The sequence below is a fragment of the Acomys minous genome (assembly GCF_964271855.1).
Source record: "Acomys minous genome assembly, chromosome: 8".
NCBI classification, from domain to species: domain Eukaryota; kingdom Metazoa; phylum Chordata; class Mammalia; order Rodentia; family Muridae; genus Acomys; species Acomys minous.
In genome coordinates, this window is record NC_140489.1 from 119,507,742 (window position 1) to 119,527,433 (window position 19,692).

The 19,692-nt window shown below is 53.8% G+C and overlaps 1 protein-coding gene across 1 annotated transcript in view; it reads left to right on the forward strand.

Moving 5' to 3' along the window:
- The window catches only part of TTC7A (tetratricopeptide repeat domain 7A), a 106,695-nt gene that overhangs the window by 74,206 nt on the left and 12,797 nt on the right, over positions 1–19,692 (forward strand). Inside the window, exons 16-18 of the mRNA XM_084791914.1 lie at positions 8,464–8,580; positions 11,970–12,064; positions 13,648–13,782. Coding sequence (XP_084648040.1) covers positions 8,464–8,580; positions 11,970–12,064; positions 13,648–13,782 — 347 coding nt within the window. The remainder of the gene's footprint in view (positions 1–8,463; positions 8,581–11,969; positions 12,065–13,647; positions 13,783–19,692) is intronic.

The following is a 19,692-nucleotide window of genomic DNA, read 5'->3' on the forward strand; positions in this document are numbered from 1 at the left end:
AAAAGGCAGAAACATGATGCGGCACAGACTGATGCCTCCTGGGACAGCGTGAACCTGGTGTGGTGGGAACCAGATACCCCAGCGGCTTCCTGAAATCCTAGGGGCTTTTGACTAAGCCCTGGACACATGTGCCAGGCGGCTAGGAGGCCTGAGGCCAGGCAGTCCACAGGCCTCCTGTGAGGAATGTGAGCGTTTTAGCAGGCCCCAGGGTTGCCTTTGTTGGTCCTTCTCATGGCAGAGGCAGCTGTGAAGTGTGACCAGGAGGGACAGGGCACGGGGCGGACAGGAATGGACCACCAATGAGCGTACCTCCTTGAAGCCGTGAGCACTGTAGAGAGATGGTTTTAGGTAACACATTCCTCCAGCTTTAGTCAGGCCCGTGTACTGAAGCTCACCATAGAAACCAAACAAAGTTCCTACGCTAACTGTGGGAGCTTTCCAATAACCACGCTGTCCGTAGCTCCCCCCCTCTTGCCCCCCCCACCAAGCCCTGGCAGCCTGCCAGGCTGACTGTGAGGGCCCAGGGCATACCTGAAGTGCTCCACAGTGGGCAGGGCCACCTACCCACCCCTTATCTGACACAATAGGCATTCCTGAGAGTCCCTGCTGGCCCAGTCCCTAGTCCCAGGAGACTTGGGAAGTCCTGAGGGAAGGTGTGTCCGAGACCCAGAGGCGCTTGCCAGTGTAGCCTAGGAGCAGGATGGCACTCTCCACGAGCTGCTGCTCGCCCCAGATAAACAAATGAACTAACTGCTGCATCCATCTGCCCCCAGGAAACCAGGGCTGTTTTGGAAAATGTTTGAGGTGATATAACAAGGTATTAGCTGGAGCCAGACTGTAGCTAGATCCAGTGGAGGCTGAAGCTGAGCCTCCAGGGCATTTCTCTCAGCTGCCCGCCCCCCCCCCCCCCATTTTTCAGGTTGCATGTGACTTACTTGTGGAGGTGCAGTCCATCACATTGAAAGGATCAGAGTTCTGGAACTCGTGTTAACATTTCTGCCTTAAACCCAGTGTGTTTATTTGATTGTTCTTAATAAGGACTTGTGGTACATCAAAAGGATGCTTAAAATACCAACACTCAGGGAGGAGGTAGGAATCAAAGGTATTAACACAAACATAGTTTATCACTCTGCCGGGTTCATTAAAACACGCTTGGCTGCCACAGTGCGTGGGGACAGCGGCCAGGACTCCCCGGCCACGTGGCTGAGGAAGTGCTAAGCCAGGCATAATCACGGGCACCGTCGGATCCTTCTCCAAGGTCAGCTCCTCCTCTGCTGTTGGGTTGACATTCAGCGTTTCCCCATCCTCGGCTGTCCCGTGGGCACCTCTGTGGCCTCGCTCTGCGGGACCTGAGAGGGCTCTACCCCACACGAGCAGGCCTAGCCTGCCTCTCCAGTGGAAACCTATCGGGTCTTTGAGGGCGAGCACACTGGACGGAGCCGATAGACGTAGACTAACGGTGTACCAGGCTGGTACCCTTGCCCTACCCCATAGCTTCTCGGAGGACAGTCTACCTGAAATGGCAAGGCCCTATGCTGTGCTCAGGTCTGGATACATGGCTAGGGCTTTGCCTGGGCTGTAGTAGAAGGTGGGGAGGCTGGTTGGGTGGGGTCAGCCAGCAGCCAGCACGCTGAGGGCACTTGGTGTGGTGGATCTGCAGGCAGGAGCTCGTGGTGGAGGGGGGCGGGGACTTTGAAGGACCTGAGCTGGAACTTCTGGGCTGTTCCTTTTTAAAGCTTCCAAGAGGGACCCAGTTAAACTCATTACAAGGTGGAGGATCACTGTGAGCCTTCAAGGATTAGGGAACATGGGTCACAGTAATCCCCCACACCAGCGAGAAATCATTAGCTTTAGGCCTAAGAACTGCTAAAAAGGATCCCTTGAGTGTTAAAGATTAGTCTGAGGGAAAGTAATAAACTAGGGGCGGCCCCTCCTCCTTTCAGGGAGTCCATTCCTGGTAGAGGCCCTCAGCGAGCATGTGAGTGTGTAGTCAGCCCTTGGCCCTCAAGGCTTTCCCACAGCCAGTGGTGGGATTTGGAGGGTCTTGGGAGCCCAGCATTGTTTAGCATGACCCTGGCATCCTAGGTCTGGGCTAAGTGGGGAGCTGGAGGAACTGGCTGGTGCTGTGGGTCGGGGAGGGTAGCTCCTCCCTGTCTCCGTGCCTGTCCTGTCATTCCATCCTGAGACAGGGCCCTCCGTGCCTAATCTAGACCTTTATCCCGGCTTCTCAGCCCTCCTGACCTCTCTGGCATCCAAAGTCACTGGCCCCAGCGACCGCCCTGTTCTTGGAGCGTTCGCATTTCAGAGCCCAACTACTTGATACTAATCATCCGTCCATCTGTCCATCCTTCCGTGCCTTACGTGGGTTTGAAAGTCAGAGACCATGGCCCCTTCTCTGCCTACTGCCCCAATAGGGGGTGGAGGCTGGGTGCAAGGCAGGACACTTGCACACCCCAGGAGACCCTCAGACTGGCAGGCCAGAGGAACTCATGGGGACGGAAGCAAGTGAAGGGAGGAAACAGGGAAGGTTTAGGCCTCTCGCAGCCCTGATCCAGCTTAATTGTTTTTGTTTGGCTTTGTTGGTATCATCCTTAAATAAAGCAAGATCTCATGTAGCCTAGCCTGGCCTTGAACTCCTGACCTCCTGCATCTGCCTTCTGAGTGCTGGGTTGTAGGCCTGTGCCGCCACCACACCCACCCACGATTTGACCTTACACCTCTCCCATGAAGTTAATGACAAAGCAAGATAACAGAATACCCAGCAAGGGGCAGCATACGGGTAGAGCCGAGGCCATGACATGCCTGAAGCCGCTGGCCCGTCCCCATGCCTGCGTCCATTCCTGTTCTCCCAGCGGCCCCAGGAGTGACAGCGACTGTTGCCGTTGGCATTTTACAGATGAGGAGCTCAGGTGTCTTAGCCCAGGCTCCCATGCCCAGAAGCCGCAATGCCTGAGCCATCAGAGTCGGCTCAGCTCTCTGAGGCCGCGTTGGGGGACACAGGGAAGCCTTCACGTGGATTCCGCACTGTTACACAGGCTCTGGCCTGAGGAGTTGCGCTTTATCACAGTGTGGCCGCCTCACTCAGAGAACAGCCTGCTTTTTCACTCAATTATATGTTTGCTATAAAAATAGAACTCTTCATTAAAACAGCCCAGCAGGCCATCAGCTAGAATTACTAATTACTGTCCTTTAGACAGATAATGTCCCCTTCTGTACACTTGCCACACCTGCCGCCGTCCTTCGAGGAGCCAGGGAGAGCAAGAAAAGCCTCCCAGGACCTCAAGAGCACAGCGAGGACCAGTGGGGCCAGGAAGAATGGAACGTTCTGGAAGCGTTGCTGAAGCCCTGCTTCCTTCCAGTTGCTCTGGCCCTTGGGGACACCCGCAGCTTTCTAGGCCTTGAGGAACTCTTCCGTGGCAGAGGCCTTCCTCCATTCTGTGCTTTGGCTCAGGTTGGTTTGTTGAGCATGAAGGAAAGGCTCTGGAAGATAAATGCCTAGACAGACCCCAGCCTGCCAGGAGGACGGGTCTGAGAATAACAAATAACAGTTCCCAAGAGGAACTGCTCACAAGCACTGGGCAGCCTAGTGCCATGGCTGCCTCTGCCTTGCTGGTACAGAGACACTGGAGAGGCTGCCGTTCTTGTAGAGAACACAAAACAGGATGGAGAGAAAGTAACCCCCGCCCGTTTGGCAGGAACTAAGCCAAGGCCAGAGTGAGTCCTTTACCTTGTGCATGAGGCGAACAGTTAAGATGTACCTGAGGGAACCAGCACCTGGGACATACTCAAGAGGGCTCAGCTCCTGGACAGCGGCCTTCTGTCTGCACTCAGCTCCCTGCCAGGACCAGGTGCTTGCAAGAGGGTTGTTACAGCCAAAGAGCGTGCTCTCACAGGGGCTGCAGTCTGCCAGACGACAGGCCAGCAACCTCAGGCTCTTTCTAGAGCCTGCAGAGGCAACAGGCCTAGAAATACGTTCTTTTGGGTCTGATAGGATCTCTGCTTCAAGGCAGGAGGCCTGCCCTGAACATCAGGCAGGCCAGACTGGGGACAGCCTGTGAGCTTCCCCGGGGCTTCTCAGCTGCTGCTCGTAGCTCATTGGGGTCCAGCCCTATGGGGAGTATGTGAGTAGGTGATTTCCCTCCTATTTTACAGGTATGGAACGTGTGACATGCTCAACAGAGGCGGGACTTTGGTTCAGTGTCTGTCTCCCAGGCCAGTGTTCATGGTGCAGTTTAAGGACAATGTGATCACAGTTGACCTTCCCTCTTCTGGGGTAGCTTTTGTCAGGGCCAGGCCGATTCTGGTATTCCAGTCCTACAGACATATTTCTGTTACACTCTTTTGCCTCTGACCCCAGAGGTGAAGACTCCTTACCCGCAGTAAGACACCTGCATGTCACACCTAGAACACACACAGAGCACACCTAAGGCTTGTGGCTCTTCCTCAGAGCCTCTAAGATCTCCTTTGTGAGCAGTTTGGAATGGAATTGGCCTGTGAGGTGCCTGCCTGGTGTTGTGAATTTCTCCCACACAGTAGCTATAAGAAGTCAAGTGGCCAGACCCCCCATGCCAAGCACATCCGCTAAGTACCTCTGGGAAGCCAGACACACCTGCTGCCAAGGGATGTGAGCTACAAGACACAAAGATAAATGATGAACTTCCATCTATACCAAGACTGGGCACAGACTTTTCCCCTGAGTATCTGACTGAAAATACTTCATATGAACTTATCTTCATTATTAAACTGTTGAGCAAGAGAGCAGTGGCATGTAATTAAGTGCCAGCCCAACACACGGTCACCTAGTGGGTTCTTGAAGGAAGACCTGGATCTTGGATTCTTAAATTCACTTATTTAAAGACATTTTAGACTCATCTGTGCGGCATGTGATGAGCCTGGAGGTAGGGGAGAGCCAGACCCATCATTCCGCCTTACCTGTCTGTCAGAAGCTCTCCTGGACACACGGGGTTCTGAGGAGGCTATGCCTGTAACTCCAGACAGGATGGCACACCAAGGGCTCTGTCTGAATAGCTGGGCGGAGCCTGGATCTGCACTCTCTGGGCTCCACACAAATGGCTTAGTGGGAAGAACTGGTCCAGTGTGTTTATCCTGTTTGTAGATCCCTGTCGCCACCATTAAGTCTGATACTGGGCTCGACACAGGCCAACCGTGTCACTTCCAGATATACCGAAGACTTATACTGGGAAGAGGTGAATACAGCCGCCTGGAGGTATAGAAGAGGCTGGAGAGTGACATCTGCGCAGGAGTTAGCCAGATGTGACAGCCTCAGCAGAGGCCACACCATGAAACAAATCAGGGAAGGGTGCCAAGGAGCTGTTGACACCAAGTGACCAGCCTACAGTCACGGGGGGAGGGGCCCCAACTGAGAGGCCCTGAGAGATGTGTCTGATGGCATGGCCACCAGGCAGGACAAGCTCTCATGAGGTCCTCCGGCAGTGCCCAGCCACCAGCCGAGGACTTCTCCTCAGGACCCTCAGCTGGAGGCTCACATTCAAGGATGATTGTTGGAGTTCTTCTTGCTCAACCTAAAAAGGATGTGGCTGGCTTGAGAAATTCCACTCCAGGTCACGCGTGTCAGTGGAATGTCAGCCCCTGTGAGGATCCGGCCCACATCGATGGAGGCTGTCCAACCCGCTCAGCTTTCTCTCTCTCTCTCTCTCTCTCTCTCTCTCTCTGTGTCCCAGGCACACAGTGCCTCTGGCCAGTCTTCCAGGACCCAGCCTAGCTCTGATGCAGGGACTTAGGTATGAGCCGGTGGCAGCCATGGGAAGCGGACTCTGACCAAGATGGCTGTCTGTGGAAAATCCCAGAAAGCTGGGGGCTGGTTTGCCCTGGGAGTGGGCCCAGCCTTAGAATTTCTTCACTGCTCTGGCTACCTAGGGGAGGTTGGTCAGATGGAAATGCCCCAACACCCTTTGCCCTAACAGCTGCTGTCTTCCTGCCTGGCCAGCGTTCCTTCACTCTCCCAGACTCCTCCTCCCAACTCTCCCTACCCACCCTGTCCTCAGACACCAGCTCCAGCGAAGCCCCCTTCCTGCCCCCTCCCTTGCACTGGCATCAGATCCCAAACCACAGCACTTGATTCTCATGGCAAGTTGACATTTATAGCACTCTAATTGTTACCTTAAGGCAGAAATTGTGTCTTCTGCTTCATAGTCTCGAAAGCAGAGGCACCACCTAACATCGGCCTGTCGGGCTCTGCGGGGACCTGGGAAAGGAGAAGCAGGCAGCATCCTTTCTCTCCTAAAGCTTCTCCCTTGGGGCTGAGCCCTGGTCAGCCCAGTTGCTGCCCTCGGGGTGGGTCATGAGCTGCAGAAGGGTTGGGGAAAGCGCGGTTTATCATTCAGGCTGAGCTGGACTTGGTGGTGCATTGCATCATGTCATCCCAGAGGCAAGCGGCTTCTCTGTGACTTCAAGCCTAGTCTCCATTGAGAGTTCCAGGTGTGCCAGGATGCCATAGCCACAGCCTGTCTCAAAAGCCAAACCAACCAACCAACCAAAAAAGTTGGTGGAATGCTTCCGTAGCATGTAAGCGGTTCTGAGTTCGGTCCCTAACACCACACAAAGCAGGGCGTCAACATAAAAGCCACAGCTGTCATCTTAATGGGAATAAGGATTCATTCTGGAGCCATGTTGTGTGACCATGTTTCCAGAGCCCAAATTTAAGCTACCCAAAGCTCCATGGTCCATCATGGAAGCCTTTTTTTTTTAAGTTTTTTTACAGTTTTACAGGACAGAGGAAGTCATAAATGAGAGCAAGTTTCAAATGCACTGGCCAGTTCATCAGAGAGGTAGGCACACTGAGATGGGGAAAGCCCTTCTGATGGTCTAAATGCTACCTGATGAAATTCTTAGCTTTTGGATTGGTAGGAACAAGTCTCCTGCTAAGTCAATAGATTCTAAAAAGTTCTTTATCTACTGTCATAAGATGTTAGTTCCAGCATAGATGTGGGCAAGGAACGGCAGCCACAACTTATATTCTAAGATCAGATAAGTGGCCTCTGGACCTGCAACATTCCAGCCTCCCCACAGTTCTGAGACTCATCAGCCAGGCAGGTTCCTTTCAGGGCTGTTTGCTCACAGCCAGATGCAGCCTCTTCGGAAGTTTTTGTTCATGAGGGCGTCTCACACACACACACACACACACACACACACACACACACACACACACACACACACGCCTGTAGTCCCAGCACTTGGTAGACATAGGTGGGACGGCCTCCCTGCTACTTCATGAGAGAGAAAGCCTGTGAAAAATAAGTAACTCCAGGTTAACAGGACGGGAGAGGGCAGCTGCTATATGCAGCAGCACAAAAAGGCATTTTTGAGGATGGGGGGGAAATGTGTGCCTAGAACCCAGAATTTACTAGTGTAAATTCCACTTTCTTATTCTCTGCCAAGGAAGTCATAGTCTAAAAAAGAACCGTGAAAAGCCCAGGGGACGGAGATAGAGGGCTCCGTGCAGAGAAAAGTAAGGCTGGGTCTCCTTGGCTCAGGCTGCAACCTGGGTGCCTCAAGTAGGGCTCACGGCACAGCTCATCTTCCTGGGAGCAGGCCTGTGTGGCCCCATGGGCTTTGCTTTAGCAAAGCAGTTGTCAAGTCTAACGGTCACGCTAATTCTCTCAACAGCGGTGCAGGGGATCAAACCCTCTCGCCTCTTGCCAACCTCTCTGAGAACTAGGCTGTGTGGCCTTGTATGGGTCGACAAGGCTCAGCCATCCACCAGGTAGCTGGTATGCAGTGCATTGCCAGTATGCTGATCCCAGAACACCTGCACACCTGCCATGATACTTCCGTGCTGCCTGGCCCCGTCTTCCGGCACAGTAGAACCTCCCTAACAAGGGGAAGGCTAACACATGACACAGCTGGGCTTCCGGCTCTCCCTGGTCCTTAGTGAACAAGACTGCTTATGATCTGGCTTAAATGCTTTGACCTTCACTTATGTGGCCAGGGTAGTGGTTCAAAGCTGCCTTCTGGCTGTAGGAATGTGGCACAGACAGGCACGCAAGGCAAGACATGTACACATGAGACAAAATAAAAAGGCTGCTTATCATGGCTCTTACTGAGGCTTGATCGTGTGCCTTCTGGGACACAGAAGGATAAATGTTGGCCGTGGGTTAGCAGGATTCAAAGTGTTGCCTAACTGAGCCTGTAAAAGGGGCTGCGCACGCCAGACGGGGCCTGGGCAAGAAGTGACTGCTGTAAGAGGTGGAGAAACTGTAGGTGGTAGGGCAAGCAGAACTGACACCGGCAAATGCTGAAAGGTACCTCATTGGGCTATAAAGATGGGGAGACACTGAGGCACACAGAACAAAAGCTAGCATGTGATGGGTGTGCCTTCTGCGGGCTGGGGCTGTCAGCAGGTGGCATGCAGCACCCCACTGCAGCCCCACCTTCTAGGAAGGCCCCATCTGGGCTGCTGACTGGGGCTCTCCTTCCCTGCAGCCTGATGTTCACCAAGGTGAAGCTGGAACAGGTGCTGAAAGGCCCGGAGGAAGCCCTGGTGACCTGCAGGCAGATGCTGCGACTCTGGCAGGCCCTGTACAACTTCTCTCAGCTGGGGTAAGTGGCTGTCATTGCCCCTTGGGTTGCCCTGGCATTGGCAGGTGGCTGTCGTTGCCCCTTGGGTTGCCCCAGCATTGGCAGGTGGCTGTCGTTGCCCCTTGGGTTGCCCCGGCATTGGCAGGTGGCTGTCATTGCCCCTTGGGTTGCCCCGGCATTGGCAGGTGGCTGTCATTGCCCCTTGGGTTGCCCCGGCATTGGCAGGTGGCTGTCGTTGCCCCTTGGGTTGCCCCGGCATTGGCAGGTGGCTGTCGTTGCCCCTTGGGTTGCCCCGGCATTGGCAGGTGGCTGTCGTTGCCCCTTGGGTTGCCCCGGCATTGGCAGGTGGCTGTCGTTGCCCCTTGGGTTGCCCCGGCATTGGCAGGTGGCTGTCATTGCCCCTTGGGTTGCCCCGGCATTGGCAGGTGGCTGTCGTTGCCCCTTGGGTTGCCCCGGCATTGGCAGGTGGCTGTCGTTGCCCCTTGGGTTGCCCCGGCATTGGCAGGTGGAAGTTGCCACAGTAACCTACAAACCGTGCCTGGCGGTTTGAATGGGACTCAGTGCTCCGGGCTTTATATATCCATAGTTCAGTTTGAGTCCCCCTAGCAGGCTTCTAGAACTCACATAGAGACCAGGTTAGAAGACTGAGCTCAGGTCAGACAGCGGGGGAGCTGTCACTGAGCAAGCACCTGAGGTTCCGCGCTTCTTGCTTTATGCGATACGCCAGCCACTTACATCATCTTCGTCATCAGTCTGCGGCTCAGAGCCTTTATCTAGCCTGGCGTGGTGGTGCACGCCTTTAATCCCAGCACTCGGGGAGGCAGAGGCAGGTGGATCGCTGTGGGTTTGAGGCCAGCCTGGTCTACATAGTGAGTCCAGGACAGCCAAGATTACACAGATAAACCCTGTCTCAAACAAACAAACAGAGCCTTTATCTAGTGTGCCAGTCACTTGCCTATTAAGTGACAGTGCTGGGACTTGAACCCAGACCTCCTGAGTTCCAGGCCAAGGAGCAGGGGGTCTGGGAACCTAGAAGGCCTCAGTACTCCTTAAAGCAGTGGGTCTCAACCTTCGTAATGCTGTGACCCTTTAATACAGTTCCCCATGTTGTGGTGACCCCCCCAAACCATAAAGGTATTTTTGTTGCTACTCCATAGCTGTAATTTCCTACTGTTATGAATCATAGTGTAAATTTCTGTGTCTTCCAATGGTCTTAGGCAACTCCAGTGAAAGGGTTGTTCTACCCGCAAAGGAATCGCGACCCATGGGGTGAGAGCTGCTGCCTTGGGAACCCTCACCTGTAGTGCAGTCAGAGGAGGCCCAGGGAAATAGGGATGGAGTGGAAGGCCTCAGACGGAGGCAGCCCTCCCTTTGCAGGCCACTGGGCCTAGGGGATTCCAGAGCAGGACAAGACTAGAGGGTGGACGCTTCCGGAAAGCCGTGGGTGATGGAGTTTTCACAGCGGGAGAATGGGCGCTGTGAGCCCAAGGCCCATGCTCTGACATAGAGGGCTGTGCTTTCCAGCCCTTCTGGCTGCAGCAGCTAGAACAGGTACGCAGCCTGGCTCCGTTTGCACAGGAGTCACTCTGGAACCTGCTGCTCCTGGCTGGCTGGTGGGTGGGCTGCACAAATGGCCAGTCTAGACAAGGCCCCGCAGAGCAGTAGCATTGACTCAGAGCGGCTGTGCAGCTGCCAGATGTTCTCCCAGGAACAGGGACAGTTGACCTTGCCCTGATGTCCCAAGTCACTACAGAGAGGCTGGTGGGGCTCAGGAGACAGAAAGGGTTTTTCTTTAAAACCTAGACCTGTAAACTGTAATCCGGTGCTTGTTAAAAATCTAATTTGGGGCAATCATAAACTAAGACCACAATCCACAGCCTGAGTTTCTGTTCTTCCCACCTGACCTAGCCAGCCTGCCCCACTCCTACCCAACAGCCCTGGGTTACACCACTGGGCTCGTGTTCTCATCACCCCCAGGCCCTCCCTCAGGAAGCCACGGCCGCCTAGCCACCACACAATACTTTTGATGAGTTACTCAGCTTGACTCTCCCCGACTGGCGCGTGGTTCTTCAAAGTAAGATGCTGCGTGTTTGTTAGCCTTACGTGCATGCAGCACGGTCCCCCCACCCAAGATGGGCTGTTTCTATGCTTTAGAGAGGATCTCTCATGGGAAAAGAGAAGTGTAGGATGGGTGCCTGGATGGGAGGGAGCACTAAAGCCAGCTCCTGTCAGGTGTCAGTCAGAGGAAGAGGCCCTTGAGCGAAGTCATGTAGAGAAGAAGGAGTAGGACATAAGTTTAGCCTCATGTCCCTGCGTTGGCTCTCCACTCAGGTGCCTCCCAGAATTAAGGGGGGAAAAAGTCTTAGCCACTGTTCTGTTGCTGTGCGGAGACACCATGACCAAGGCAAGTCTGTAAGGGCTTCTTTGCAGTTTCAGAGGCTTAACCCATTATCAGCATGGTAGGGAGCATGGCGACAGACAGGGAGGAAGGCATGGTGCTGAAGAAGTTACCAGAGCTACATCCTCATCCGCAAGCAGAAAGAGGTGGGGGGGGGGGGGCGGGGCGGGGATGGAGACAGAGACAGAGATTAAGCCCAGTTCCCATGACACACTTCCTCAATCAAGGGGCCACGCCTCCTAACCCTTCTAATCTTTTCAAATAGTGCCACTCCCTGGTGACTGGCATTTCAAATATATGAGTGTATGGGGACTCTTCTTATTCAAACTACCTCAGTGGCAAAGGAAGGGAACCATCATGACCTGCTGTGTTTGGACAGAGAGTTTCCTTTGGACCTCACCTAAAATGACTGAGCAACTACAAACCAAGTCCAGGTCAATGTGAACCTGCGTTAGGACAACAAAGATACCCTGGACTGTGGGACCATCTCCTGTGGAGCCAACATGTTAGTTTATCTCCAAAGGGAAGATCCCCCTCCCCCGGCCACCCTTTCTATAGTGGCTCCCCTGAGTTTCCCCAGCCCTTGCCGGGTACCATTGGCTTCCTTGGCAGTGGGAAGGGGTTGGCCAAGAGTGTAACAGCATCTGCCTCTCACATCCTTTCTAATCTGAGATCCTTTGGGAGGAGGGTACTTGACAGTCTGAGGACTCCATTGCAGAAGGTAGCAACTGGACCTTCCACCAGGCTGTCCTTAGGAGCCAGCCTGAACAGTCCCTGTGCCTGGTGGTAGAGGTCTTACCTTCAGAGAGGGCATGGGCACTATAGAGGGTGTCCATGTCTGCCTGAGTGGTACGGGACCCATGCTGGACTGTCTGTGCGTCCTCCTGCGTGTCTCCAGCCTTCCCTGCCATTCTGCCTTGGTTCCCCTGAGCTCAGCTTCAGAAGCCGCTGAGATGAGGTTCTCTCGTGCTCCCTGCTGAGATGCCCCATCTCGCCTACCTTTGCCTTCCAGGGGCCTGGAAAGGGATGGCAGCTTCGAAGGCCTCACAGTGAAGAAGCAGAATGGCATTCACCTGACTCTGCCAGATGCCCACGACGCAGACTCTGGTAAGATCAGGAGTGGTCTTGGCTCTGGGTGGGGCTGCCCAGTTGGCCCACAGATGGGGCAATAGAAGAAAGTTTCTACCTCCTAGACACAGTGAAGAGGTAGGAGAATGGGCCGGAAGGCTGTTCTGGGCAGAGACTGCCTGCCCCTTAGACCAAACCCAGAGGTCAGAACCTTCCCAGTGTCTGACTTGAGGGCCAAGCAGAAAGGACTGGGCTCACCTCGGTTCAGTCCGAAGCCCAAGCTTTGACTCTTGGCTGGAAAAACTCATCCTGAAGACCAAGGCTCATGAAATTCAAATGAGTTCAGGAATTACAAACATACACCTTTAAGGCAAGGGCCTGCTTCAAGCAGAACGCATTCCTCAAAGGCACAAGAGAAATGAGTCACAGAGCGTAAGTGTGAGTGGAGCCGGACTTGGAGAAACTGCACTTTTATCCCCCACTTCCGGGATGTGAGTCACGCTGTCCTTTGCTGTTGGAGAGGTGGAGTGGACTGCACTAGCCAAACCCCACACTTGACCCCAGAGACACAGTGCAAGGGTGCTCGGCTGCTGAGGAAACCATCGTGCCCCAGGCATGGCATGGTGGGGGGCGAGCAGTTAAACAGAGAATTGCATCCAGACATGTTCTTGTCTGTAAACCGATGTCATCTGCGGTTTGCCCTGAGTTTATTGGAGCCTTTATTGCCTCTGAGGAAGAGAAAGTGCTCGTGTTTCACCTGCTTGGGAACTTTAAATGTCAGCAGCTTATATATCCCTGGCAGGGCCCACGGCAGCCACGAGCACAGCAGGAAGGGTTCTCTGGAGGCACTGGTTAGCCGTGAGCTATTGTCCAAGGCTTCACAGCTTCCAGTGGGTGGGGTCTTAATATATAAGAAACAGAAATGGCAGAAAGAGAAAGAAGAAATCATCCCTCAACTTCCCACCTGAGGGAAGGAGCGTAGGAATTCTTGGCATGTCCATATTTAGTTTTGTTTTTCTTTTCTTTTCTTTTGGTTTTTTTTTCTTTTTCTTTTTGAGACAAGGTTTCTCTGTGTAGTCATGACTGTCCTAGACTCCCTTTGTAGACCAGGCTGGCCTCGAACTCACAGCAATCCACCTGCCTCTGCCTCCGGAGTGCTGGGATTAAAGGCGTGCGCCATCATGCCCGGGCTGTATTTAGTTGTCATAATGAGTGTTCTGTGCCGAGCTGTTCTGCATATGTCGGCAGAATGTGCACACCTGGATGTCCAGGACCGCATGAGCATGCAGTGGTAATGTCTCCGGAGCCTTCTACCTCCACTTATTTTTAATCAGCCCTTACTGTTGAACATTGTGGTAACTTTCTGTCTCCCATATTAAAGTCAGGAGTCAAATGAGCATCTCTGCTACATGTATGATCATAATTCTCAGTGCGATTTTTACCAAATTGCCCCTTAAAAAGCTCTGCTTCCCAACTGTGGAGAAGAGTGGGGCAGAAGGCCTCCGGGGCTTGGGGGCGTCTGCCCTGGATGCTCTGTCTGGATGCTGGACAGTGACCGCCCCTAGGCCAGCAGCATGTGGCGTCCTGACTTCCTCTCAACCCTGTGCCCTCTTGCTGTGCAGGCTCTCGGCGGGCGTCATCTATCGCAGCCTCGAGGCTGGAGGAGGCCATGTCAGAGCTAACCATAACAACCTCAGTCCTAAAGCAAGGCCCGATGCAGCTGTGGACCACCCTGGAACAGATCTGGCTCCAGGCTGGTGAGTGTCCCCACCTGATCCTGCTGGGGAGTCCATCAGAGACGCTCATCTGCGTGGCTGAAGCCATCAGATGCCCCCCGGAGCCTTGCCCTGTCACTGAGGATGAAGGTGGGGAGGTGGGGATTTCTGATGAAGCTTACAGGGTTTCTCTGTGTAGACTTGGCTATTCTGGACTGCCTTTATAGACCAGGCTGGCCTCAAACTCAGAGATCTGCCTGCCTCTACCTCCCGAGTGCTGGGATTAAAGGCATGAGCCACCACCTCTGGCTAGGTTTATACTCTTAAGTTCTATAGTTCAAGCTGTTTTCCAACTCTCTTTCTTCCCTTTCCTCTTCACGCCCCCCATCCTAACCTCAGAGAAAATTTGCTCAGATATGGGGGGTCTTGTCCTGGTGCCCCCAGGATCTTCGGGGTGGAGACACATATTCAGAAGAACAAAGCCACCCACCTGCCTGTCTTTGTTGTTTCCTTCTTCAGGAGAGGTTATGTGAGTAAAAAAAGGCCATACTGTCATCCAGGTGACATACCTTTTGATCACCAGCCAGAGCTGTTCCCACAGGCAAATGAGTGCCGGAGAGATAGGTTTCCTGGAAGCCCTGGCTTCAGTCAGTCAGGTTGGAGTCCTGTGCAGGCCAACAGCTGGCTAGTGCTGGTCTGAAGTGGCTCATTCCGCAGATAGTACATGGCTTCTGTAGCCGTCTTTTGGGGTCATAGTGGCCCAGAGGCTGTGAAGCACCCACAGACAGTGTGCTTGCCTCTGAAATGCCAAAGAATAACTCACTGGAAAGTGTTTGGCAACTGGCTGTGAGGTGGTGGGTAACAGGGAAAAGAAAACCAAGGCTAAGGATGAACAGTAGAATAAAATATCTTTGGCAGACTAGAGGAAGATGAGAGACTTGAACTTATACCAAGCTGCCCTGCCTTTGGTCCAAAACTGCCACAGACTGAGCCCCAGGGCACTGTTTCCTCTGGGTTAGTCTCACCTTCCTCCATGTTCTCACAGGGGTGGGTTGTGCCCCAAGGAGGAAGTAGAAAGTAGAAATCAATAGACAGTAGATAGTCAGCTCCCTGGATAGGTGGTCTTTGACAAATCGGAGTTAGGATGCTCATTAATGAGAACCCAAGCTTGCTCGTGGTATGCTTTTCACATATGGAGACATTAGTATGTAGCCTACACCACTTTTCTTGTCCTGGACTCTGAATGTGGGATGGGGGATTGGACCAAGATTTACAGAAAGCCTAAACATGACAGCACTGTAATAATGCAAACCTTGACCCACTTAGCATCTCAGGATTCCTCAGGATGCTTGGGGAGCTAGGAGTTGGCTGCACAGTCAGGAAATGAATACTAAAGGACATATAAACATATGATAAACAGATGCTTCTGGTCACTTCGGAGAGCTGTGGTGCCTCCAACAGGCACAGCAGCCTGAGGCAGAAAACTACACCCACGCTGTGGTAGGCACCAGCCCCAAGAACTGCACCCGTGGCCCCTAGGCCTTATGTTTTACTGATGTGTCTTGGATTTATACTGGGATGTGTGGTTACAGATCCAAAACCATGGTGTCTTATACAAGGGAGAAGCCTATTTCACAATCCAGATGCGATGGCCTCAGGAGATGCCCTGCATCTCTAGGGTATTGCTCTATGTGGTCCTCGGTGGCCCCTTGCAACATCCACATTCTGAGGCACAAGATAAACATGTCCCTCTTCCCGCAAGGACGTACCGCAGGATTTGCACACAGCGCCTCACACCATGACTCATGCTGGGCCTTCATTGGCTGACTGCCCCAACTGCATAGAGCTCTGGCGTTAACTCTGCATTGTCCCTATGCTTTACCTATGCATGAGATCTGTCGTTCCAGAAGAAGCAGGAAATAGACCGATGTACAGCTTTCATAGCCAAGAAGGGAGTGAGAGAATGTGTCCCAATATTATGAGCATGTTGGGACCCATTTGTATCCTCTGTCCCCTGGCTGCCATCTTCACCAGCATCTACCCGGTACCTGTTGGAGGAAAAGCTGCCAGGACCAGGTCACCAAGGCTATGACTTCTCCCCAAACTGCCCCACCTGACCAAGGCTAAGCATGTAGTGATCAGCGTGCCCCCAACCTCACTCCACCCCCAACACTAATGCTAATGATCCTGAAAGATGCTCTAAATGTACCGGAAAGAAAAGGGCCCTTCATCACTTCTGAACGAGCTAATCCCCTACGTTTGGCTAGGGATAAATTGAAGCCCAGTCCGGTCAATAAGTCCCACTGTGAAACAACTCTGGCAGGGAAGTCATGTCCTCGCTCTCCCAGGCTTTTTCTTTGTTCTCCCTCAAGTCCCAAGCTCAGGAAGAGTTTGCACTGAAGCTGTCGGTAGAGATCTTGCTTCCTGGGCGGTGGGTCTGTGAGAATGGCAATGCTGCTACCAGACCCAGGGGTGGTCCAGAATCTTCCTTGTGGAGAGGTCCTTGCGAGAAACACACACACACACACACACACACACACACACACACACACACACACACACACACACACACACACCATACCTTCTTCTCAATCTCTGTGAGCTTACAGCATACCCGAAGCAAGGCGTATGGACAGGGACGCAGAGACTTGCCCAGAGCTGGAGCACCCCGGGTGTGTGTGTCTGAATTGACTCTTAGGAGGGGCCCCGCCCTGAGAGCACAGGCTGGAAAGGGGCCACAAAAGAGCTGGCATTCCCAAGCTTTCCTGCCTCTATACACCCCTTTATTCTTCATTCTTTGCCTGCCTTCCTTGGCACTCTGCCAGGCTCCCAACCTGCTTGCCCCTCCATGCCTTGGACTTCCTCCCTTGCTCTAGCATTTTCCCCCTCCCTCCTGCTACAATCAGGACCCATGGGCCTGGTACCCCCAAGCCACCCACACCCTTACTTTCCCACCCCTGCCATGCTCTCTGGGACTCAGTGCTGGAGGGGCTAGCTCTTCTTTGGAGGTTCTCTGTGACCCTGTGACCTTTCTCTCCCCTACTCTGCATTTCCTGTTCTCCCTACCTCTATTGTGAGCATCCATACCCTTGAGGGCCTGCTTCACGGAGAGCCATGCTTACCTCCTCTGAGATGATAAAACTGCCCTCACTTGGGCTGCCAAGGCCAGCCAGGGAAGATTCCTTTTAGAGCAGTGGTTCTTAACCTTGTGACCCTTTAATACAGTTCTTCAGTTATGGTGACCCCCAACCATTAAATTATTTCATTGCTGTTGTATAACTGTAATCTTGGAGCTCACGGGTTGAGGACTGCAGTTTTAGAGCTAATCCATTTATCTCCTGTCCCCCAAGCCCTGCACAGCTCCCCACTCCCCATTTCGAGGTCCTGGAAGGCACCCCCTGCTTCTCAGCGTAGGGCCAGTCTGAGGACAAGACCCTCCCTGTTGCACAAGACTGTGAAAATGAACTTAGCCCGCAGCCTGCGGCCTAGAGCCCCGGTTCTGGCAGGGCTCTGGGCACAGGGTTAAACCAGGATGTCTCCGAGAAGAAGAATAAAAGCAGCTCTTGCAAAGCTCCAGGGAACAGATGTTTTCCACTCATACCCTGTGGAGAGAGAGAGAGAGAGCACAGAGGGGAGGGAGCAGGGTAGTGAGGGAACCTGTGAGCCACAGGGAAGAAAATCAGACACAGGCTGAGGAGGAGGTCTAGAAGTGGGCAGGGAGGAGACCAGAGAGGAAAGGAGCTGGGACAGGGATAAGCTTCAACACTCAGCAAGAGCCAGGCTTTGCTAGCTGCCTCCAGACAAAGGCAACCGATCGCGCTGAGCACTAATCTAACCACAGCCAAGGGCACACATGGGTGTGGGCCTGGCGGGCCTGGCAGCCAGGCCTGGAGGAAGAGGATCCAGGGAGAGGTGGGCACCATGCCACCAGGCTGCTGCTGCTGTTCCTGCAGCCGTGGTTGGCTGGCTGGGTAAGAACACCATGTTTGGTAAAGCAGCAAGCAGTAGCCGAGGCACCTGCTGGCTACACTGCGCTTCTGAAACGTGGTGCACAGAAGCCCCCAGACTGGCTGTTTTCAACTCAGGCCTTGCCTAGGAGGCTGGACCTGTGTGTGAGGGGCTGTTCACAGCATGGCCAAAGCCCTCAGGAGACCTGCCTCTCTAACTCTGTGTCACCTGGCTGATGAGACCCATCGGAGAGCAGACAGGGAGTGTTCCTTGTGTGTGTGGCTTCTCAACTGGGCCCTGGGCCTCAGAAAGCCCCAGGGTCCCCAGCACTCTCCGTAATTGAAATCTGTTGATATGAACACACTGAGGCACACCCAAGGCAGGGACCAGGGACCAGTCTCCTGGGGGCTTGGAGGACAGGGCAGCAAGTTGTAAACAGCTTAATGAGCCATGACAGCACCAAATGGGCCCATCCTGGCAGAGGCAGGGTGGGGGTGGGGATCTGCTAAGTGAGGTCCAGGCATTGAGAGCCTGACCCTGAGTCCTCAGAGCACAACACACGTGTGTGGTGCCGGGCGTCCACCCTGCACCAAGCGTCTGCCAGAGCAGGACCTGGGCTTCCCTTCTCTCTGCCTGCTCAAGGGTGGACTCTTGTAAGAATGCCTTCCTGGCCACACTGGCGCTGACCTGTAGCACCCAGTGGTACCTGTCATTTCACTGCCCTGGGCCTGTCAAATGCTTTAGTGGCTTGGCGGCCATCCTCAACCTTCCTTACGGGTGGACGGGACATTTAGTCAGGGTTCGCCACGTCACTGACCACTGGCCAGCCCCGCCCTATGAGGCCCTGGCTCAGAGCCCCCCTCTCCTAGTGTGACTCTGCCTCTAAGGATAGGACCCTTGAATGTCTGCCTGTCTCTCTGACCATAACACGGGAGTTTGGTTCCTCTGGTTTTCTTCCTCAGAAACTTCTCGGCTTCTTATCACCATTAGAAGAACGTGATCCAAAAGCTCTCTGTGATATTTTGGGATGAGGCAAGCTGCTTGGATTACACAGTGAACTTTAGGTAGCATTCCTGCTAAGAAGCCCCTGCTGCCGTGTACTTCAGCCAAGGCCTTCCCTGGGCTTCCTTCCTGATAGGCAGAGGGATGCCTCAGTGAAGTGTGTCCACCTCTTCCTGGGAGTTTCCATTGGAAATGTCTGTTACCTTCCCCACCCCAGACAAGCTCTGAACTGGCGTAACCTCCTCAGCGTTCAGCCCCGTGCTAGGAAAAGCTCTTGGCAGAGCCACAAGCCAGGCTCTGCTGGCCTCCCGCGCCCCCCATCTGTGTCGCCACCCTTCTGTGACTTCCGCATGGGCACCAGCTCCGGGAGGGGGCACCCGAGCTCTGGGGGCTGATTGGAGAGAAAGGCAGAGTGGGCCAGCGAGCAGCATTTCTAAAAGTGTCTGTGGTGGGCGAGCGCGCCTGTGCAGTGTGGGGCTGAAATGCGCACTTCTGTGGGTTGCCTGGAGATGGGAGAAACTGCACCTTTCCCCATAGATCTGCATCTTGGGAGAATCTGATACTGCCAAAAGCTCTGTGTGTGTGTGTGTGTGTGTGTGTGTGTGTGTGTGTGTGTGCGCGCGCGCGTGCGTGTGCGTGTGCGTGTGTGTGTGTGTGTGTGTGTGTGTGTGTGTGTGTGTCAGCTTCAGAGTGAGGCTGTGTGGGGAGGGGAGGCCAGGCCTGCAGTCCTTTCTCCAAGAGGCCCTGGAGCAAGGCCCTCCCCTCCTCAGCTTAGTTGTTCAGAGCGGAGATTCTAACTGCGCATGCCTCCCTCCAAGACTACTCGTCAGAACTAATGGGATGAAATGGCTTGTGAATAGATGGAGTAGCTTGTCCCCAGTCGGCCTCCTTAAATGCTGCTGGTGGCCATGTCCCTGTTACCACCTGGTTTACACGTTGGCTTTGTGCGCCTCATCAGAGGCCCCAGAGCTCTCTGCCTCCATCTTTCCCAGTACCTCACTC